Genomic DNA, 23,644 nt, shown 5'->3' on the forward strand with positions numbered 1-23,644 from the left:
GCATGAATCTATTAAAAGAGTCGGTGTCTGCTGAGGAAGCACTGCCAAAGCAGCGGGGAAGCACAAATAACCTGTGAATCATTTCAGAGTCATTTCTTTGGGGCCGGTTTTAATGGCTGATATCCTTGTGTGCTGTAAGGTCGTGCATGTGAGTGGAATAATGAAAGCGTAGGCGAGAGGTGCTCTGAGCTACTAATGCGTTCTTTCCAGTCTCCTCCTCTTCCATTGTGCTTTTTGCAGTACTGTGTTGGAGCTGACTAGCTGGGTGATTTGTGAATCACGGATCCATTGGCCCCTTTCTGCATGGAATGTTTATGGATTTAAACTTCATGCTTTAAAGATAAAGAGCTCTTCTGCAGTCCAGCACACAAGCTGACTTGAGTTTCAACTGTATAAAGGGGAAACAGAGAAGAGTACATGTAGGAGATGGAAATGTGGGGAGAAAGCAGCAGCTAGAAGAGTTTATAAGATGAAATCAACAGTCCCTAAAGATGAGTACAGTATTTTATTCCTACTTTCAGTAAGTCCTTATGACTAGCTACTAGTCACAGAGTTCCTATAACTCTTCAAACTCTTCCAGCTGCAAAATTCAGGGACGTTTGTCATCTTCCTATGCACCTCATAGCACACATTGCGTTGATTGACTGATGGATGTATGTTCTACTCGGTGTTACCTCTGAGAAGCCATACCAGCTCAGAGCAAAAGTCTGCTGAGTCCATGTCCTGTCATCAGTATCAGTCAACAGTAAATACCCAGGAAAGAAAGTATTCTTCCCCAGAATACTTTCTTAGCGTCTAGCAGTTTGCCAAATGTGGTGTCATTAGTAGCCCTGGAGCAATTTTACTTCTGTACGTGTCCAATCCCTTTTCATTTTTTTTTTGGTCAGCGTAAACTGTTAACATCCACAGCATCCTCTGTCAAGGAGATTCACAACAGAGTAATGCAGCACGGAAAGAGATACCTCCTTTGTTGATCAAGCCTAATCCTTTAATGTTTCCAAATTTTGCTCTACAATTAAATTCTCCTTTTCTTTTCCCTTCTTCTTTCCAGGCAATTGACAAGTATTGCCGAGTCAGTGGTGGCTTTTCTGGGGTCAAGGATGTCTATTCCTCATCTCCTACATATGACGATGTACAGCAGAGCTTTTTCCTTGCTGAAACTTTGAAGTAAGTTTTCTTCACTCTTGCATCTTCCTGTAAAAGCTAGCATCTAAATTCTACAAGAATACAGTGGCTCAACAAATAAGCTCACATCTTATCGGGGTGGTTTACGGTTTGGTTTTCTTTTTTTCCCAGCTTTCGGGTCCCAGCCCATTTTGCCAGCAGAAAATACAAGCGGAACTTCCTATACAAGAAGCTTGTGCTGAGAGAGCTTTAGGTTTTAAGATTTCTATTTGATTTCTGTCATCACAGCAGAGGAGAAGGTTATCTCCTTTTAAGAAATTCCTTGTGCAAAGACATTTTTTTTTTTTAGATACACTGACTTGACATGTCTTATACAAGTATGTGCCATGCTCTGATACTGTAGAACTCGTTTCTCCTGTGCATGTCACTGGAAGGGAGTAAATGGATGGAACAAAAGTCCTTTGTGCCCTTGGATGATTTTTCTGTATTTATTCCACAACATATTTTTCTAGAATGCTTCTTGGTGTAAGGAGGAATATCAGGCATATTTTATAATCTTATTTTCAATTCAGTCAAATCAGTAGGACACCTGTAGTCCACCCTGTAGAAGCTAAAGCACTCTGTTGCATATTTGGTTGAAGGTAAAATGTTCAAAATCATTGGTCTTCCACTATGTTTCTTTTTAATTAATAACAAAAAATGTGATACTAGAATATGCCATAACCTCTAACTTATGGAGATGATACATACAATAAGAAAAACTAGTATAAAGAAAGGAATATGTTACGGGGATTTTATTAAGAGATCTGTTTTTAAAACTGAGCTAGCGTGTCATGGCTGCTCATCTCCTTCATCATTGACACAAACCAGCTATCAATAGCACTCTTCTGTCACTTGGTTGTGATTGCTCTGGGGTTTTGCCGATGAAGCAAGGTCTTCTAATGTGTGACAATTTTCTTGATACTCAAGTTACACCAGAAAATTTGCTAATATAATTCTGGTGTTGAAATCTACCAAGATTCCTGTATTGGTTACCTCCCTGAAATCTTGTGAATTGTCTACTTTTGGAAGAAAAGTGTCCGAGTTGGCTGTATTCCCTACCTGTTTTTTTTTTCCTCCTGCGTAACAGTTTGGGGAATGTTTTAGTTGGTTAAATGCATAGACAGAAGCCACTGCTGGCAGTGTGAATGAGGCCAGAGCTGCTATTAGGAGACACAGTTGTTGTCTCTGCTTGCATATCCATACCACTTTCTGCCAATGTGTGATGGAAGGGATGATACATATGTTGTTGCACAAACCTGTCAGCAACGAAGGCTCATTAAGGTGCCCTTTCTGTCTTTACAACCCAGTGATATGACGAAAAGACAGTTGTAACCATTTGGCAGTCTAGCATGGCATACAGGCTTTGCAGAATAAACGGGGTTTCTATACAGCAGCAGAGTTTACAGTATCAGCAATATCAAATTTTCAGGTTTTAGCTGTAGCTGATGTATGTGAAGGTTGGGTTTGGGTATTGGGAGCTCAAAATGCAGCGGCGAGAAAGCAGGTCCTGAAAGTGGCAGTACTGGTGCCTACTTCAGGCACCACAACACATTTCACTGGCAGGAAGGGGCTCCGAATTCGTCCCATGTAAGGGGAGAGTCTGGCTATTCTCCCCTTCTGCTGGCTCCTTACCAAATTCCTCTACATAATCACAATACTTTGTTTTCCCATGTTATCATTATAAAAAGAAAGCCACTGCTACCTCCTCTGTTGTCTTTGTTAATTTTATTTCACTTCTTCAAGTTCATTTTCTGGAGACTAAAAGCTATACTCCCAAAGAGAGAGGCAGCAGTTTCAAACAGGTCCAATACCTCCAATACCAAGCAATACCTCCCCAGGAGTTGATCTTATGTGATTGATCTGCCTATAAAAGCCAAATCAGAGAATGAAATCTGCTCCTAAGGGACTTCTGTGGTGACAAGGCTGACCTTTGAAGTATCGCCAGAATCCTGTCTGCATCTTAAATAATCACAGGGAGATCTGAAAATTCACTGATGCATCACTCAGTAACTGGACGTACTATAGTGCAAGCATTGCAAAAGAAGGCAGTTCTAGGAAGGAACTCAGAAATTTTTACTGGCTTTTGGTTTGGATGATTTCCTGCTTGTGGGACAAAACAAAGTGTTATTGGAGAGCTGGATATTGGACGTTTGACATTGATGCGACTGGCATAGCCAAACCAGAAACTGGTGTTACCTTGAGATAAAATAGAGAATATAAGGTCAGGATAGCTCAAATGGCTATGAAAATAAAGACAGAAGGATTGGGTGTGATGCCATGAGGAAAATGAAGATGTCCCTCAGAAGTGGGACATAAAATGTGTGTTACAGAATGCATGCTGTGATCTTTTCTGCTATTGATGGTAACTTCTGCATCTTCGTTCCCCTCAAATTCAAAATTGATACCTCTCCCAAACATGCATTGTTGCTGCTTGGATACTTTGGCTCAAGATACTCAGCAGATTATGAGAGTTTGAGCAGTATGAGAGGCAAGAAGGTAGCTGTTGAGTGGGAAGCAGCAAGATGTAGAAATAGGTTGCTTGAGTTATTCAAAGCAAAAGTGTGAATCAAATGAGGAAGGTGAGTTTGAGTAAGATGAAACATTGCTGCTGTGGTGAAAAAGAGTTTGGAGAGCTGCAGAGGGAGAAAGCAAGGTAGGGGTAAGGAGGAAAGGAAAGACATGATGTTTTAAAGATGAATGAAAAATGTAGAGAACGAGACTAGACATGCAGGACAAAACTGAATCATCTCAGCAATAAATTTTTATCTGTAAACAGTTAATTGGTGAGGAAGGGAAGAAAAAGTAGCGCTTCACTGATTGGGTTGTGCTGTGGATACAACTGGCAAATAAATGCAATGGGAGAGCGGTCAGGCAGTGACACACGACTGTAGGCGGTAGACACTACCAGTGTCTGATCGAGAAGTAAGAGCAGCCTCCGCAGAGCGAAGGCAGAACGTGTGTGCACGTTTTGGATGTGACAGAGCTCACTAATGGGAGTGACCCCCCTTCCTTGTCAAGTGCTGCAAGACCTGCCGCTTTCTGGACGGCAGGAAGGCAGGCTGTAGGAGGAGCTGAGAGGTCCTGTACCCCCGTGATGTTACACTTGCACAGTCAGGTTTTCTGGAACAAGGGAAATGCCTTTTGAATTGTAGCAATTGAGTTTGGAAGCCTTGACAAAGATCCCTACCACCAATATATCCTACAAAGTATAGCACAGCCACGTTCAAAAGTGTGTTAAGAAAAAAGAATGAAGAAATACTCTTCTTCCACATATGTCCAGAAACCTTAATTTTGTTTTAATTTTGCTTCAATTGCTCTGCATTGCTTTATAAGGCACAACATTTATGAATCCCCTCTGCACAATATATTGGCCCTTTTCCTCCCACCAGAAGCTGAACCAGCTTCCAGCATGGTGATGACAAGTCAGATATCTGGCATGGCTTAGTGCCTTCCCTTGTGCTTCCTCAAAATCTTTGATTTGAATTAAAGAGGATTAGTCATTTCCAAGTGGGTTTACTCCATTAAGAAGAATTTTTTGCCAACTTCTCTGCTCCCCTGCCCCCCAAATCCTTGTGCTTGGTGTCTTGATGTTTGTTTTACATTGCAAGTCTTTGAAAGGAGTCTTGAAAAACAAAAGTTACTTGCAAAGTTTAAAATGCTGTCTTTACAACTTTTCATTGAAGGGCTTGATCATAATAAAAATGACTCTTCAGATCATTATAATAGGGAAGGTTGTGTGGATGCTATACAAAGATTGAAAGCAAGTAACTTGTTCATAGCTTTAGCTGCTGTCTGGTGGGGCTTGAAGCTGCTGTGTTGCTGCTGCCTGTCTGTTGCTCTGCTTTAATACCCACCATTTTTTCTCTCTGTGTTGATATCTAGGTATTTGTATCTGCTTTTCTCCAATGATGACCTTCTACCATTAGACAACTGGGTTTTTAACACAGAAGCTCATCCTCTGCCTGTTTTACATTTAGCCAACACCACACTGTCAGGAAATCCTGCATATCGATAAAAACAGCTCTATGAAGAGGAAGAGAGACTGTCTTCAGCTCTGTTTTGTTTACATGGACCACTTGAGACTTTAAGCAGGAGAGGAGACAGACACTTGATAAAACTAGACCTCTGAATCAAGCAAGTACTGGCGTGAGAAACGAAGCTCTTCACATATAGCTAAGTTAAAAGTTCTGTTTTATACATGACCAAAACACATTAGTGTGGTATTTGCAGGACAGAGACTTCATGCGCTTTGAACCCTAGCAAGACATGGAATCTACTGTTTAATATAAATGCAGCAGCATAAGGAAGAAGAGGCTTTCCCATCTGGGGAGAGGAACTTGCTGCTGCTGCTGTTCGCTGTTGCAAGGAACAACACACCAGTCACCTCTTCAGGTCGGGTGGGTTCCAAATACCTAGAATTTATTTTTTTTTTTTTTTTTTTTTTTTTTTTTTTGTTTGATGATGGCATGAACAAAGCAACAACAAAAAGCAACATCACTGCACCAGCAGCATCAGGATTTGAATTTTTTTCTGTACCTGTCTGAATTTTCTAAGGAGTTTGTGTTTGTCCAGACTGGCAGCCATTCTCAGGGCCTCTAAGCTATTAAAAATAAACTCTATAAAATTGCCGCCTCCTTTTCCCTTTTCAAAATAATGCTGAAAGATCTGTGTTGTATGCTTACATCCAAAAAGACAATTAGTAAGCATTTGGTTTGTAGTTCACTGTCAGTGATGTGGGTTTAGTACATTTGGCAAGCTACAGTCACAGTCTGGAGCATATCGCAGGGGTAGGAAGGAGCCTAAGTTTCCCTTCCTCACAAATCCTGTCACATGGGAAAAAACAGTCTCTTATTAGTCCTGGTTCTTTTAGCTAAATAAACAGAGATGACAACATGAGAAAAACAGTCTCTTGTGATTTATCTAGGAGGATACAGTATATGGCACTTAAAAATGCTCCCCTTGAGCTAAGCAGCAGGAGTTTGTTGCTTTATATTTTTCCACACAGTCTGGATTTTTCCAAAAAGTTAAATTTCATTCTTTGGATACTATTCATGGAACCTTCTTTGCAGGTATGTGTATGGCAGAAGCCCAAAACTGCCTTTGATTTAGTTTACAAAACTCCTTTTCTTCTGGGTGCTCCAGTACAAAGCCAACATGATCTTCCTTGGAAGCAACATAACATCTCTTACATATGAGTGGAAAAAGAAACTGAAGAGTCTCTTCTTCCATTAGTTTATGAGAAATGAGATGCTGCTACCTGAATGTTTTTTTTTCCAAGTAGTACTCCTTGGCTGGGCTGGACAGTATCACTTAAATGGAGTCTGCTTCAGTCTTCACTTATTTGCTAAAAGAAATTTCATCTTTTCAGGTATATCTCAATCTCTTTTTTTTTACTGTTGTTCTAGAATCCTTACAGCTCAAATTATTCTTTTGAGTAAGGGGAATAACCTTTATAGCTCTCAAATCCTTTCGCCATGGTGACTGGCCCCTCTGCTGAAAAAGAGCTGGGAGGTGCTCCTTTCCCTCCTAATCAGTGCACAGGTTGAGTCTGTAAAAAAATCTTGGTTGTGTTTTCATACTGAAGTGAGTGGAAGAACTCTTCAGTGAACAACAGCAGTACAGGATCAGATCTAAAGGGAGTGAGTGCTATTTGTCCCCCTCAAAAAATGTTTTTATATGAAGTTTTATATATAAAAGCTTTTCTCTCTATCACATTATAATATACCTGCCTGTACCTTATAGTAGAATTTCCCCCATAAAATTTTCCTTCACTCATCTTTGACACTAACTTAGACATACAAATCATCACATGATCTAAGAAGAAAAAATGCTGTCGGATGCTTTTTTCCAGACAGTTACTTTAGTTTAAGAGGCAGAAGACACAGAGCTTGGAAAAAACTCCAATCTCAATGTTTTTACCTTAATACCAGTTACTTAAGTTACTGTAATTTGCAGCAGTATCTTAAAAATAATTTGAGACCCGATAAAGTAATTGATATAGTAAATAATACTGATTCAAGTAATTGTTTATTTAAAATTAGAAGTAGCTTAATAAATGGATTCTTCTTACTGGTCCCGCATTAATTTATTTTTCTAATTAGTATTCAGTGACTTACTGAAGAGCTAGTCATTTTCCAAAGTTCAGATACATTGTGTTTTCAAATTAAGTTTTTCCTATCCCATGAGAACTGTTATTAGTTTAAAACTGCACTCGATTGCCTTGTTCTCCTAAATCTCTCTGGGTACAAAGAAGAAAGAGGAAAATCAGCCTCTTCTGGTTTTTTTTTTTAAAAAAAAAAAAAAGACAAAAAGAAAAAGGCACTTTCCACCCTATACACCTCCAGATAAATGCAGATGTAGAATGGCTGCCAGTCTGTTCAGAGAAAGGTCAAAGACAGAATTCTGGAGTCCCAGAAACAGCAAACTTCTTATCATTGCTGCTCTTCCATCCCCCTCTCGTGAATTAAAGAGCGACCCTTCAAATTAATTCCTCCATGAATCCCAATGGGTTAACTCACTGCCACAAGAATGCTTGAATTGAGGACCGAAGCCATTTCATGTTATGGGATGGTATTTTTCTCAAAGCAGATGTACAGTACTGCTATTTCTTCTTTGTGTAGACAAGCAGCAGGTACCAAATAAAGGACACTTGTTTCTCGTTTTCCAGTTACCCCAACGGCTGTCAGTTTCTACTCTATCACTCTTTAAAATACAAACTATCCTTTTCCTCCAGAAGCTACTGATGTGCATAGTCTATCAAAAATAATGCATTTTAAGGACTAATTGCTGTGTCATTCATGAATCTCTCCATCCTGAGATTTCCTAGAGCAAGCTGAGTTTGGAGGTAATGGGCTCTGGGCGAGGTGTGTGCATAACAACCACGCACCACGGATATTGAAACTTCTGACTGAAGTGATGTGCCCTCGTTCTGAGTCCTTCACAGAGAAGTAGGTTCTGATCTGCAGAATGGCGTTACGTGCAACCCAAAGTTCAGACTGTTTTCCCTCTGGGTACGTAAGGTACAGTAGAATATTGCCATTTTCATTCTGTTGCTGCTGTCTTACATACTTTCATGAAGATAGAGTGTAAATTTAAGCACAAAATGACTTTTTAGTCCTAGTCGTTTCCGAGTCTTGCACTGTATTCTCTAACAAAACAATCCACATTTTCTTTAGGTAGCTGTCCCATTTTAGCAATTTCTGCAATACCCTCTCCTCTTACAGGATGAAATAAAGAACAGAAAATCATGTACGGTTTTGGCACACTGGATTTGGGCAAGAGCCTGGAAATCCCAGAATTGTCTATTTCCTGTTTGCATGCAGTCAAAACAAGGATGTTCAGTTCTTTTCCTAATCCAAGCTTCAAGCTTGCCTGTTGGTCAGGATCTGCTAGCAGTAAATTTTTTTCTAACACTTACAGCTTGACTTTTCAAAGAAGCCAGGTTTCTGCTCCTTTGACCATCCTGGAGCTGTGTGTCCCCTGCAGTCAAGAAGTCAACTTCTTAGCTTTGTCCTCTAAATAAAAACAAACCCCTTGAATGATATTCTGGGTGTTCATTTTGCTGCACAATATAGTCCTTAAAACTGAATATTTAAGTAAAGTATGGAAAATAGTAAGTACGCTGGAGTAAAGGGAAAAGCAGGTAGTTCCCTGTGCCAGCCACACCATAGAGGTTGCTTTAGCTCCCTACTCCAAATTTGTGGATCACTGTCTTCTGCCGCCCAATCACTGACATATTCCCACCCAGTATTTTACAAGATTTGAATGTTGAGTGTCTCGGTACTGAAAAGTGCAAATAATTACACACTCCCTGTAATACCATCCTTTAAGGTTAAAGGTCTACCCTGTGCTGGTTTACAGCTAAGCAAAGCCCTGTCGGGCTGTCTTTTATGAATCCCCTCTTCTGTCCCTGAGGAAATGATACTACAAACCTTCATAATGTGACTCTCCCTAGTTTGAATGGAGAAGTGGTTAATAGCATTAACATTGAAAGGATCGACAATGTAACCTGGCATCCACAGAAAATGGTGAGGCAGTTTACATCTCAGGGCTGTAGTAACAGGCTTTTAGCAAATCGAGCCTGTTACGTACATTAATAAGCCTACTCCATGTTTTTAAGGGGACAAATAAGAAACAGGCTTCTTGTTAACAGAGAAAAATGAAAGCAAGCTCTTGATCCACACTGTAGTTCAGAGATCTGTTCACCCTGATAAGACATCCCTCTTTCGCTCCTTGAATTTTGAGAAACAGTCTTCTGGCTCAAGAGTTTGAGTTGCCATACAAAGAGGAAACCCAAGCTCTTTTCCAAGTTACGTGCATACAACTGTAGCAGAGATGATAAGCCGTAGCCGCTTCGGCTGTCAGCCCCTTCTAACAAACTGCTCTGTAATCACCCAGAAAAGTTGGGAACCACCGAAGTCAAAGGGACAGCCTGACTTGTTACAGTGAATTGTTGCCTTTAATCTTAATCGCTTGGTGGAAGTTGGATTTGCATTCTGCCTTTATTCTTGCTTTGTCTAAAACTGACAGATTATTTTTCCTCCAAAATAATAAAAGGGCAAAAGTCTATCTTCTGATGTGGAAACCTTCTGCCTCTGACCTGGAATCCTGCATATGTACTTTTTACAGATTAAAAATAATATTGTATATAAAAAAGATTGAATAAAGAATGTCTTTAAGTGAAAAAGGTGCGTTTTGTGTCCTTTGCCTCCAGTAGCAACCTCCTGTAGCACTGGACTGTGAAGCTGATCCTATTTCTTAGGCTTGGTGGTGCTGCAGCTTTTTTTTCCCCTGCAGCCCTACTAGGGACTTAGTCAAGCATGTATCAAGAACCCCCGTTGCAAAAATAAACCCCTGTACCCCTTTCTTGCTTTTAACAGGTCGCTGTAGTGCTCCAGTTTTTCTCAAGATGTAGCAAAATGTACAACAGTTTGGGGCTGTTTCTGTGTGCCATCATGAAAGCCATCACATCGCACAAAATGTTGAGATTTCTACCCTTTTGTTAACTTTATGTGCAAGTGGCTAAAAAGTTCAGAGATTCTTAGTGATGAGGGTAAAGGGGGCAGGCAGACAAGCAGTGCTACTAAATAAACTTAATTTTCTTAAGGCACCAAGTTAGAAGCCCAGCTTTTCTTGATACTGAATAGCCAGTGAATGAGTAATTAAGTCAGTCCATCCCTTCCTCTACCCTCTGTGAAAAGCAAGAAGTTTGTAATTGTTTAAATGTTGTTCACAAGGAAATTGGTTTGAGGAGATTGCTTCAAGCGAGCCTGTTTTCCCCCTTTACCTTTAAATTCACTGGAACTGCTGCTATAGCTCTCTGTTTTGCAGTACAGCAGGTGAATAACCAGATTTGCTTTCTGAGTCATATTAAGTGTAGATAATCCTTACTGGCTGACATCACCCATATTGCACATACGCAGTACCTTGTTTTCATGGCGTGCCCTGACCACCATCCTGTGCGTCCTGTTTCAGTGCTTTATATCCCATGCCCAAACTTCCCAGGGTGCTTCTGCCTCAGGATGCAATGACCTCCTTCAGTATTGCTTCATAAGAGAAAATCACTTCCAAAGTGCCGTAATTCAGTGCAACACGTGACACCAGGTACGCGCCTGCTGTCCTGCTGTGCCATCCATCCTGAGATCCAGTTACGCTTTCCGAGCTTTCCACACGAGCGCCGCACGTTCGTGACGTGCCTGCAGTGCCGCTACCGGTGTCTTCTGCATCCATTGGTCTTCCTGTGGTGTGCTCAGCCCTTAATCCACCTGGTTGAAATTCAGTTCTTGCGTCAAAGCGTGTTTGCTGTGTCTATCCACGTCACGTTGTCTCAGCTACTGAGCCCTAACGCACAAAACCTTGCCTCCTGCTCCCAGTACTCTCAAGCTCTCTATCCTTGTGTGTAACAGCCAATACTCAAGGCTTCATTGCTGTCCTCGCTGCTCTTCAAACGGGATCCTGTCCTTTGTGGTTGCGCTGCATTGCCTCTGCCTCTTCAACAGTGAAGTGTTTCACCCCCCCTCTGCTTCTGCCTCTTCTGAAACACACTTTCTTTGCACCTCCTCTATCCTCATAGTGAATATCCTCTTTTATTTCTCCACTGGCACTCTGCCTGGGTGTCACCCTCCTCCCTCCCTCCCCTTGTAGACTCTGTGATTGTGTGTGCTCCCTCCTGGAGACCATGTGCCTTTCCTATGCATATTAATTAGCTGTATTTAAAAATCCTGAAATTAATCCTTAATGGGTTATTTTTAGTCTTCATCTTGTAGCTCTGGGAGTTGGCTTCTCTCGGTGCAAAGCCATAGGCATTCTGTGGGCTTTGGAAAGGAAACGTTACTCTATTTGTGCCAGTTGACGTGTGGGATGTGTGAAGGTTGGTGGTGGTATGCTTTTTTTTTAATGTGCAGAGCAAGAGTCTTTTTGACAACAATATTTTAGACTGAGCACACTGCCATGTGACAAGGTTTGAGAAGAGCAGTCACTCATATAACCAAACTACTTGCAGGTAAATATTCAGGGAAGGATTTGGGGAGGAATTAAAAAGCTCTGTGTGTCCAAGTGTACCAACAGTTTCACTGTTTTCTTTCTTACATGGTTTCCACTGTACAAGTAGCTATAGGCAACAGGTACCATATAAACCAGAAAGGATGAGCTGCTGCATGACTGAGAGAATAGCATCACGCGTTGGTATCGGATCACACAGAAGTCCCATGTGAACTGCGTTACTCGTACAGCTACAAAAAGGAAGAATGTCCCCAAGTCCTTTCTTCCACACACTGGCGCTGCGTATGTCTGCACACCCATCTCTTCACCAATCCCTGCTGAAGCTTCAGCAAGGAAATCCGTGGAGGAAGCCCCAAAGAATACGAGTGGATGCCAGCAGTCTGGAACGTCGCCTGCGTGCGTTGCGGGAGGTGAGGTGCAGGAAGATTTCTCATGTGGACACGAGACCCATCCATGCCTGGTGTGCGGATTGTGCCCAGCATTCCTGTGCATCCCTCTACAGAGCTTCTGGCTTGGCTTGAACCATCTGTGAGGCCACGGAATGTATTTTGCAGAAAAGAGTCACTGAAGATGCAGAATTACTTGGGATACCAAAGACAAAAGTTTTCAGGGTAACCAGGTACTATTTTTTATGAGATAAAACCTGCAGGTAAAGGATGTATGGTACATCTTATGTAACTGAACTTCAGTAATGTATGCAATACTGCATCTTGATTAATTTGTCTTAAAAATGCAAAGTTGAACACAAGAGCTGTACAGTGCATAAGGAACTGGATAAAGGAGAAACAGTGAAGTATAAAACGGAGAAGGAAGCTTCTAGGTGTTCTAGTGAATGTCACTAAATCCTGGTACTAGGACAAATCTTCTGTAATGGCAGGAATTTGCAGCAGAAGAAACTTAGGAAGAATTGTCAATCGAGAGAATGAAGGATTAGATAGTCTTGAGGCCTGGAACAGCAGAAGACAAAAGTAATTTAAAAAGTCAAAAGGCAACTTGTTCCTCCAGGGCCTAGAAGCAAAACCTTTCACTATAATCTGGGATGTTGTCAGTCTGAAATCATTAACACTGAGAAAGACCTGAACGTATCGTCAGTCATAATGACACAGCTCACCAATGCAAGGTGAAAAAAAAGAAAGTGAAAATAAAAGAATGGCTGTTCTGGGTCAAAACTAAGGTCTGTCTAACCTAGCATCTTGTCTGAACACTGACCAAGAGCAGATTCCCACAGAAGAGTAGAAAGAAAAGTATGTATACTTCACAAATGTACTGAAATGACCTGCAGCTTCCTGAGCCGTAGGTGGTGCCTTCGTATTTAACAGCCCTTGACATGGAGGAGGGGATGTTCTTAGGAATTAGTCCGGTCACTTACTGAATCAATAGAAACTGTTAGCGTGCAGAACAAGTTCTGCCCAAGAGCCTCATGGTGTTGGCAAAGCATGCATGCACTGAAAGGGTATTTCTGATGAAACTAAAAAAGTGTCAGTGTTGTACAAAGCGGGATGAACACATATGAGATATGGTGTATAGTTCTGATCACCCATATTTAGAAGGGCTTGTCTCAGTGGAACAGGTGTAAAACAGGAGAATTTAGGCTCCTAAATTGGGAGAATGGAGAGTTGGTGTCAAGAGAGTTTAGCCTGGCAAAATGGAAGACTGACAAAGGGAATGACTGCTGTCCACAACACATCAAGTGGTTGATCATCCTGGGAGAGAAAAAAGCTCTTTTTCCTGGAAGACAAACCTGGGAAAAAATCCCCACGCAAATTGATACCTGCAATATCTGAATAATTTCTGGCAATAAGGTCCTAGAAGTATAAAACATGTTGATCTGCTGAAGAAAAGGATGATGTTGTGTGCTTGCCTGCAATTTCAGGTACCTGAATCAAGGATATAGGAGGTCCCTTCCTGTCCTACATTCCAGAGCTCCTATGGGAGTTCTATATCTAGGGTTGAATTTACAAAACCCTTTCCTTTGTGCTGTCATCTGTTTCTAGTGCAAAGCAAGTGTAAAATGCCATTGGGTCAGAAAAAAAGCCTTTTTTTTTCTACATGGATGGGAGTAATTGGTTCACGTTTGCTATGCTGGTTGAGTAATGATGAATCGAAAAATCACCAAAATACTTGCTGTTAAGTTTTCTAACACGGTTATCCGATTAGCTTTCACCACTGGATTTGCTGTGGCTGAATCAGAAACAGATTGGAATGTGTTGACACACAGTGCTATCAAGGTAGGATACCAATCTCTTTTATTTAAAGATTTGTTATTGAACAAGAAACGAGGAACAAGGAATATGATACTAAAATAGAAGAGTGGTACAGTCCACAAATAAAGTCCTTTGTGCAAAATAAGTGATGATCATCAGTACCCTCAGAGAGAGAATCTCTGAAGATACGGCCTGTTGAATGCACTTATATTCTGTTTTGCCCATATTTGTATATGGCTCATCTTGTCCTTTATTTGGGTGCATATCCCATTATGACTTGATGTGCTTTATGTCTGTGGGTTATTTCTATACTAATTAATGTTTACATTAAGGGATTTCCCTGACAGTTCTCTGGCATTTTTGCAAGTGTACTCTTAGATCTGCACTGATACATAGTTACACAGTTTATACACTTTAGCCAGGCAAATGATTTCAAAGAATCCATACATTATTGCTGTTAGTACATTCAAATCTTAGAACCAGTGTTACTTGGGCAACCATTTATATAAACTAATACTGTAGTCTGCTAAAACCTTATGCCAAGCTCCTATAAACTCAGACACTGTATTCCTGCTGGTACCACAGCACACTTAGGTTTTCAGGTTCTCATTAGATATTTTTCAACTGAAGTGGAAATTGCCTCCAGGAAAAGAATCCCCCATATCTTCGAATACCCAGCAGTCATCAGCTTGTGGGATTAATTGCTTTCCTGTGAAGCAGACTTTGATGAGTTCAGTGACAACAGGGAAAAATTTACTGCCACATCCAGGAGACATTGTTACATTGATTTTTGTTAGCTTAAAAAATACACAAATGCGGCTTTTCCAGGCATGTAGTCTAAGTAAACCTTTTTATATACTGCCTCTGATTTCCTCCAGTTCCTGCTCATGCTATTTCTTAATAGAGCAGAAGTGTATGGGGAAAACATCAACCCCTTCACAGAGCACGGTGTGTAGCCCTGGAGATGTTCCCTCTGAACAGGTTATGTTCAGCGCCAGATGCTTGTTAGCTGCATCAGAAAGATGCTCTGCCCGCATCCACGTTTTACCCCTGCAGTAGAAATTTCTGTGCCAGCTGGAGCTGTCAGGAAAGGGCGCTGATGTGGCTGGCTGTACTCTGGTGCTGGTACCACCTTGGTCACCTTTCTGTTGGCTGCTGTATTCTGTATTCAAGGCATATCCAGGCTAGTCAGCCCCAAATTTGAAAGTCATGATTTGGTTTCAATAGTAGTATGAGACTAACTTCCAAAATGGCGACATTTGAACCTAATGCTCAAATGTCAGACACTCATAGGCTGTCTCCCAAATGCTGAGCATCCTTTTCCCACCTGCCTGTGTAACACCTGGTGCAGCTGACTCACCAGGACGTGCAAAGTCCCCTGCTTCAGGAGCCAGCAAGGCTCAGCAGACCCAGCCAAGCGCCGGGGACGCGGCAGTCTGCCCTGAACGGATCAGGAGATCAACACAAAGGATGGTGGTGAGTTTGTGATGTGGGACGTGAATTGTGACCGTGAGGGGAATTCTTCCTGGAGGGGAGCAAACACGCCTGACGGGGCGGGTCTGGTAACCTCTGCGGGCACCGTGAGATTTCAACTGGCTGCTGGTGAGAAAAGACTGTAGTTTAGTTTTCAGCTGCTTGACAGTCCCAATTTTTCAAAACCTCTGAGTCAGGCTGCAAGAATTATGAGATTGCTTCTAAATAATAAGTTTGAGGATCTTTTTCCAGGTCTTCAGTTGTTTGGGGTTTTTTTATCTTGAGCATTTGGGTCATTCATAGTTTAATATTTCCAAGCCTTTCCCTTCCCTTTTCTTTCAGAATGATGAAAAACACCCTTAAAAATAAAAGAAAAAGAAAACTTGGCATATCTCCCAATCTGGCAGAGGTTCCAGCATCATGAAATGATCAAGAGTGGGCACTGCTGCATTAAGCTCACCCTGAGCACTGCTACAAATGCTAAAGTAAGGGCAATGTGCTTTTTGGAAAGCAAATCTTTTTAATCTTAAATCTGATACAGACAAGGATCTTCATTCCCCAGACATACCAGGCATTTTCTCCTGTTGACTGTTCTGGTTCAAACACAATTGGAAACATCCCGTTTTTAGTGAGATGGCTCACAGTGACCAAGTAGCAAACACACCACTGAATAACGTGACGTCCAAGTAAAATGTTCTGTGATACAAATGTGAGCCCCACAGTTACTTTTGGGTTCTTGCACTGATCTTTATACAGGCAGGCTTATTTTTCCACTCGAAAGTGAATAATGAACGGGATTCACACACTCGGCCTTAACTCTATCACCTGTAGTTCTTCCACCACTTGCTGCAGGAGTGCTGGAGGGAGAACGGAAAGGAGAAACTTGGGGGTTTTTTAATCCTGTGCTACATATCTGCTTGTATAGATTGGCCCGTGCAGACTTCCAGTCTATTATCCAATTTGTCCTCAGACGGGAACAGAAAGCTAAACAATGGCACTCTGGGTTTGCGAGATTCTTCCAGACGCTATCTGGGCTCTGCTCTGGTTGTTCTGTTCTCACAGCTAAACATGGCATCACTCCCACTTGAGCAATCTTTAGTGGATGAACCAGAGACCTTTTCTTGAAATAGATGCATCAAGCCATTCCCCTGAAGCTACACTGTGAAATTTTGACTTGTAGGAGGGGTTGCAAAGCACACAAGAATTTTAGCAGGAGAGGATGTGAGCTGAATACGTGCTTGAACGGTGGGCACGATATATCAGAGTTAATCCTTCAGCTCTGTTTGTCTGAATGGACCGTACCCAGTAGCAGGCAGCCTCCACCAGCAACCTTGCACTGTGTTATTTGTGATCGAAGTGCACGCTTTGTAAATACAGAAACTCAGCAGTCAGAATATTAAATTGGGCTTCACAGAGCGAGTGAGGGGAAACTATTGCTAAAGATCCCATCTTGTGGTAATAAGAGGCACAGCCCAACAGAGCCAGCAGATTTAAATTGTGTGAAGCAAGCATCAATCCTATTGAAGAGCTGATCATAAACTCCTTCTTTTCCAAGCAAAGGATGCCACTGAGGAGTAAGTACTGGGCTCAGATCTCACTCTGCCCGGTCTGTCCTAGCCCAGGAGCTGCAGGGAGGGGACACACTGGAAAAATCACAGGTTTATACCGCATTCACCCCACCCCCAGTCAGTCCGTGTCGTTCCTTGTCCAAAACACCTCCCCGCTGTGAAAGGGTGACGAGATCAGAATGCGGACCTGGTCCTTATGCTGGGATGTCACCCAGATCTGCCCGGCGGCCACTTTCCACCTGCCTTTCTGCTACATCAGGAAGCTTTGCCCTGGGTGCCTCTGCCACCAGCAGCCTGGTCCCCGATGCCCGGCATGGCTTTCCGAGGACATCTGCCTGCTCCCTGCTCCTCCCACAGCCTAAGTCCAAGCACAGAGACACTGACAGTACAGCCGGGTGGAGGACATCCCAGCTGGGGTCTGTGTCCTGCAGTGGGACCTTGTCAATTTGCAGTCTATCCAAGCTCCTGCTGTGAAATTTCCTTACTTCCCTTCCCTCACTGATAGCAACGCCATGAACAGAGAGTTCAAAGTAAATGAGATCACTGTAAAAGTAACTACTTTCTCTCTGTAAATACATAACTAGTAAATTTATAGAGGGCTGAGGAAAAGTCCCTAGAAGCAAGAAAACTTCAACGCTGCAAAATGGCTGTCTCGACCAGTTCTTACAGGCAAAACCTACCGTGCAGGGCTCAGCGTCAAACAGTTTTCATGTCTCGATTATTCCTTGTGGCTGCCCAGAAAGACCACAGTGCTCTAGCAATACCTGTGTGCCAGAGTTTATTTCAAGAGCCTCATAGACAAGAGACATCAATTGCAAGATGGACCAAAAGAAGCCTGCCATGAGAGGGACTGTTTTGAACATAGTGCTGGGTACGCACTGTTCCTTACATCGTCAGCATTTACAATTAAAGTGTGTAGAAAGCCCAAGTACATGTAAAAATCCAGCGTGCTTTTGGTCTAGATTAATTAAAAAGCCTACATACCTACAGTTGCATGTGGGGTTATCAGAAAAATGTATATCTAGCTCCTGATGAAGTCGCCACATTGAAAAATCTGAGATGCAGGAATATCTGAAAAAGAAAATGGCATTTCATGAGAAATTGGAGACGCTCCATTCATGTAATTTTTTAGGCAAAAATATGAAAAGATGAGGTTGTTAGAGAGTATATAAGTACCTTCACTGGGAGGAACTTCAGAGTTCTCAAAAGCTTTTTATTCTAGTAAAGAGAGCATAACAAGATCAAAAGCCAGAAACTGAATCTTAACAAATCCAGACTGAAAAATAAGGTATAACTTTTTAACAGTGGAAAGGCTTAATCACCAAGCAAAGTGATACATTCTTCTTCCCTTCACACCTATGGATGAGGTCTGGATGCTTTTCTCTCTTAGATGTTTCAGTCAGGCCCATGTTACCAGGCTCACTGGACATAAGGGGGTGAAAGTCTGCAGACTACGTTATGCAGGCAGTGAGAATAGATCATGCAAGTGTCCCTTTTAGCCTTGAGAACTATTGCAATAATTTTTAAAAGACTTGGATGATTTTCTGACTTTCTGAAGAGCATCACTTGGTAATTAATCTGAGGACAAAATGCTACAGCGTCACTTCAGAAGGAAGATCTTCAAACCAGGCTGAGCCTTACTGAAGCAGAAAGTCCTTGAGAAGGGATATGGGTGAGACACTCGGTTTGGAGTGTAATAACTGGTTAACAAGCTAGGCAAACTCTCCTGTGTACTGACACCTTAAAACTCTTTAATCATGTTGTCATTTACAAACACTGAGAAATACCTATGAAGACTCACAAAGGCAGATGTATTGCAGCTGTTCTGTATTGGTTCTGTATTGGATGGTAAAGACTCTTTTGGACTGAAAGAACTCAGCGAAGAAATGCCTCTCTACACCTTTTTTGGAAGCTCTGTGTGAAGCTGCACCATGATGTGCTTGAAGCTGATGCAGTGAGACTGTGCACAGATATTCTGGACCTCTAAGGCCATCGAGCACTGCTTGCACAGCTCCATGGATACACCTTTCTTACCAGCCTTCAGATACCACTAGCAACGACTACGAGTTTGCACCAAGCTACACCAACAGGAAGCAATGGGAACATAATGGTCCACCTGGAAAAGAGGTCAGCTCTTCTAGTTAGCACCAGCAGGTGTACGAATTAATGACTAAATGGGCTGCTGAACAAATTTTGTGGAAGCTTTGCTAGCCTGTGCACCATTGGGCTGTCCTGGGGTTCTTCAAGCAGAAGTGCTAAAAAGGCTTTGGCAGTAAAAACAAGACCCTCAAAATGCAGAATAAAGTGATCTGAAATGTTTGTAATATCTGCAAGATCTTCCAGAATAATATTATATATTAATATCAAAAGCAAAAATTGCTTTGCCCTTATGCATTTTGTTTTCTTTTCACTTTCTAGACTGGCATTTCACATCTTAAGGCAGCAGCAAAAGTCTGTCTTTGCCTCAATGGTCTTCTACAATGCACGTTAAGCATTTTGATGGAAGATACTATATAGCGTAAGTGCTTTTGCAGGGCAGTGCTTAACTTTCAGCCCTCATTCTCTACAGTCCTCTTTCCCACCCATTCCTATAACTCCGCAGTTGTAAGAGGAGAGATGCATTCACTGATGCCAGGTGTACTTGAAGAAAGCAGGTTTGTAGACATACTTTTGGTGCCAAAAGAGCTCTCCACATTTTTTTATATAGGAGATGAACTTGACAAGAAGACAAGCCTAACCCCACAAGCTCCCCAGTTCAAACCAGTCTGTTAACTGAGCACCTCACTGTTGGGAACTTCTAGGTATTTGACAACAAACCCCCTACCTGCCTAATCAACACTCACAAAAGTGAGTGGCACCTGTTATAGGACCAAGCTGGAGATTTAATATATCTTCTTTATTTTGGGTTACTGGTCTTTTCCCTTTCTCAGATTTGTCCTCAACTACTTAATATTCCATGCTTGCTGCTAGCACTGAAGAGGCACATTTTATTTAAGAAATGTGAGAATTTTTGTTATGTGAACGGGGAACTTCCAGAAATGACAAACATTGGTATGAGAAAGAAATCCATGGCACAGCCACACATGAATTCCAGTTATCCAGTGGTTTTTGAACTTAGATGGAGATGCGGATGGAGAGATTTAAAGAGGGAGAAGAGCATTACATGGGACTACAGGGGTCATGACAAGAACTGCTCAGATGAGGATATCTTTTGAAATGCATCCTACTGTATTCCCACTTTCCAAATTAGCTTTACAACAGCTGTGATCTATTATATCTAGACGTATAAGTGACAGATTTTTCAGGTTAAGAGACCACTGTTATTCTGGTTTCCTACATAGCAGAGGCTATACATAATGTTTCATATTGTGATTCTGCACCAAGCTTATGAATTGAGCCAAAGCTTTTTTCTTTAAAAAAAAATGCGGTTTTGACTTAAAGATTGTAATTGAGAAAGTTAACATTTATCTTGTGATTTTTATCATTTAGTCTGTATTAATTCATTTAACGTCATAGTGTAAAATGACAACTTGTAAAGCAAACTTCAGCCAATAACAAATCAAAACTTTTATCATTATTTGAAATCTGCAAGGCACTCAAAATACCCATGTCATGCTTGTCTGACAATATGGATTCTTCATAAAAAAACATGCTCACTGGCATTTACTATCTAACTCCATTGACTGTATCCTATATTAACAATACCAGTGCCAGTACTGACATGAGAGCCACTTCTGCTTCTGTTCCTCTGGAGCTTCTTCAGTATTCCTGAATTTATTAAAAATGTACATTAATAGCTTAGAGTTCCAGGTACATTTTAGCAAGCAAAAATCTGTTCCTCCCTAGCGACAAAATATTTAACAGCAAAAGGTGGTCTTTAAACTTAGCTTTTATACCTGCAGGAACCAGAAGTAATTCATTTGTCTGTAGCATGTAAGTATCACTGACATATCTTTGCTACTTCCCCCTTTCTGCATGCCTGAAGGGTAAATAGACACCTTTACAGCAAAGCAGCCTGAACATTTTTTTCTTTTCCAGTGTGTATACATAAGTAAAGTTCTTCTTACTGACTGTGACCCTGTTGACAGTGGAGTTTCATTGATAACCAATAGTTTGCTTTACTGATTGCCAAGAAGCTAATTAAATTAGATGAATGGTAGTGGTTAGCTAACTTAAAAAATAACAAGGCTCTTACTGATCCAGTACATTTTGTAGCCACTTTGCTAACCTGCCAAGCCTAAGAGTATATAAACAAGTTACTGCAAACTAGATGAAAGTGTAAGCTTGCAGCAAATCAACTGCTTTGCAGTAAGCATGCCTGTTCTCCTTGGTATCCCTTGAAATATCTTAATTGGCTTGTGTTTGTTAGCGGGTAACAACACGCACAGGCTCGTTTGGTGACTGCCGAGCAGGAGGGTAACACATTCAGGTATCCATCCCCGTGGGCTTTCACGACTTTTTATTGCAGACACTCCGCTATTTTGGGCAGATACCTGAAGCAGATGCAAGCCTGAGGGTGCTCGGGGAGGACAGTTGCCTGTGTCCATCTCTCCTCCTCACCTTCTTGCCGGCTCTCCCCGCGCCCTGGCACCAAGAAATCCAAACAAAGAATGAGAGGTGTAAAAATCCCCACCACGCTGCAAAAATACAACTAAAAATAAATAACCTAAGCCTTATTTTTCCCCTCCTTTTCTGCTGTTGGGCAGGTTTCACATGAGCAGACACTCCGGGGAGCGGGGTACAGCTCCACAGGGCAGGGGGCTGCGAGAAGCTTGGCACGGGGGGGTCCTTCTGCATAGATCCTTAAGGATCTTCGCCATGTTTTGGGTTTCCCCGTCACCTCAGGGTTTTTATTCACAAGGGACAGAGAGGTGCTGACCCACGCGCTGCGGGGACAGCATCTGCCATGGAGGGGACACGGCTCAAATTCACCAGGCGGTGGGGTGAGGGACAGGGTAGTGATTGTGTTAAAAGGCAAATACATGAGATAGCTTGTAGGGTGAAGAGTGTCAGCCCAATGAGTGATGGTCTGGGTGGTAATTACTGCTGCTCTGCAGTTTCGTTCAGGGCCTATTCACGGGTGGTCTCCAAATGGAAGGAGAGAAGGAGCTGTGCATGGCCATTTGCAAGGAGATCACAGGAAGGGCTGCCCCCAACGACATCTGCAAAGGTGAGGAATACCCCAAATTAATTCAGTACCTCTGTAATGCAAAGCCAGTAAAGTCACTTCTGCGTTGAGTTTACAACCAAGTCATCATTAGTCATCAGGGATTAAGGATGGGAACAATCCTGAATCCCTAGGTGAAGAAGGGGTGTTGCCCTCCAAGTCCAACCTTAAACTAGTGTTTAGTAAAGGGTCACAGTCTCTAAGTCCTTTCCCTTAACTTGCTTTCTTGCTGAGCATTCATGTTGACTTCTCTTTCATTAAGATGATGAGGCCAGTAGTGGGAATGATGATGATCCCCTGGCAGATGATCCCGAGAACGTGAAACAATATGAGACATTACTGGAGGCATTTGAAGGTAATGCTTTCCAGAGGTCAGAAATGCACCCGAGGGACCGCCCTGGGGAGAGACAGGATGATGGCATTCAGCTAGAAAAGGCCCTTGAGGGCCTCCACGGCATCCTTCTCCACCCAGGAGGTGCTATAGGAGACAATCACTCTGGATACAGTGATGGTGAGGAAATCGTCAGCCAGACATCAAACTTTCAGGAGCGTAAGGCATCCCAGACAGAGAAATCCCACAAATGTCCCAAATGTAACAAGGGCTTCAGGTGGTTCTCTGATTTAATTAAACACCAGAGATCCCACCCAGGTGAGAAGCCCTTCATATGCAGTGAGTGTGGGGAAAACTTCAAGGTGAGCTCCCACTTTATCTCCCAGAGAAGAATGCACACAGGAGAAAGGCCCTACCCTTGTCTTGAATGTAGGAAAAGCTTCAGCTGAAAACGCCACCTTAGAAATCACCAGAAAGCCCACACTGGCGAGAGACCTTTCAAATGCATGCAATGTGGAAAAGGCTTCAGTGATTTCTCAACACTCGCCCAGCACCAGCAAACCCACCCGGGTGAGAAGCCCTGTTGTGTGTTCCCAACGTGGGAAGTGCTCACGCCAACAGACACCAGCGAGTCCACACCGGAGAAAAACCCTTTATGTGTGCTGAGTGTGGGAAGTGCTTCCAAAACAAGAAACGCCTCAAACAGCGCTGTAAACTTCACCTGAAACAGACAGCAGGACAGTGTTTCCCTTGGGTCTGTGAGCATTGCTGCCTTGCCTTTAAAAAAAAAAAATATATTCAATTATAAATTCTATGGTGTGACTGAAGGAAGGAAGAAACCACCAAGGGGAGGAGAGGGACTCTGTCACAGAACAAGTAGGTTACTGATGAGGTAGGAGGGGGATGGCACAGGAGGGACAGAAGTGGGAATAAGCTTCCCGTCAGCAGGAATGGCTTGTCATGGGGATTGAAGGAAGGGATGTGGTAGCAAGAAATAGGGAAGAAGTTCAGCAAAGAAGGAATTTGGTGCTTGGAAATTGGATTGTTGGGAGCATGGCCCTTGGAGAGGTGGAAAGATCCCACTGTCTTACTGAAAAGGCAAAAACAACAAAGTAGGCTCCGGCAATGGGAGCCCACATTTGGGAAATGAGTCACTTACTGAACTGCGGAAGAAAAGTTGTCCTTTATTCTCTCTGGCAGCATCTGTAGATATTTCAGGAGCTCTGTTAAACCT

General features: G+C 42.3%; 1 protein-coding gene across 2 annotated transcripts in view; it reads left to right on the plus strand.

Moving 5' to 3' along the window:
* MAN1A2 (mannosidase alpha class 1A member 2) overlaps positions 1–7,447 on the plus strand; it is a 145,747-nt gene extending 138,300 nt beyond the window's left edge. Inside the window, exons 12-13 of one of the 2 annotated variants that reach the window (XM_030020214.2) lie at positions 1,052–1,167; positions 5,050–7,447. In XM_030020214.2, coding sequence (XP_029876074.1) covers positions 1,052–1,167; positions 5,050–5,182 — 249 coding nt within the window. In that variant the 3' untranslated portion in view covers positions 5,183–7,447. Of the gene's footprint in view, positions 1–240; positions 478–1,051; positions 1,168–5,049 lie in introns of those variants that run through there. The other variant, XM_030020215.2, reaches the window with a different exon arrangement.
* The last annotated feature ends 16,197 nt before the right edge of the window (positions 7,448–23,644 follow it).

This window comes from Aquila chrysaetos, chromosome 7 (genome assembly GCF_900496995.4).
Source record: "Aquila chrysaetos chrysaetos chromosome 7, bAquChr1.4, whole genome shotgun sequence".
Classification (NCBI taxonomy): domain Eukaryota; kingdom Metazoa; phylum Chordata; class Aves; order Accipitriformes; family Accipitridae; genus Aquila; species Aquila chrysaetos.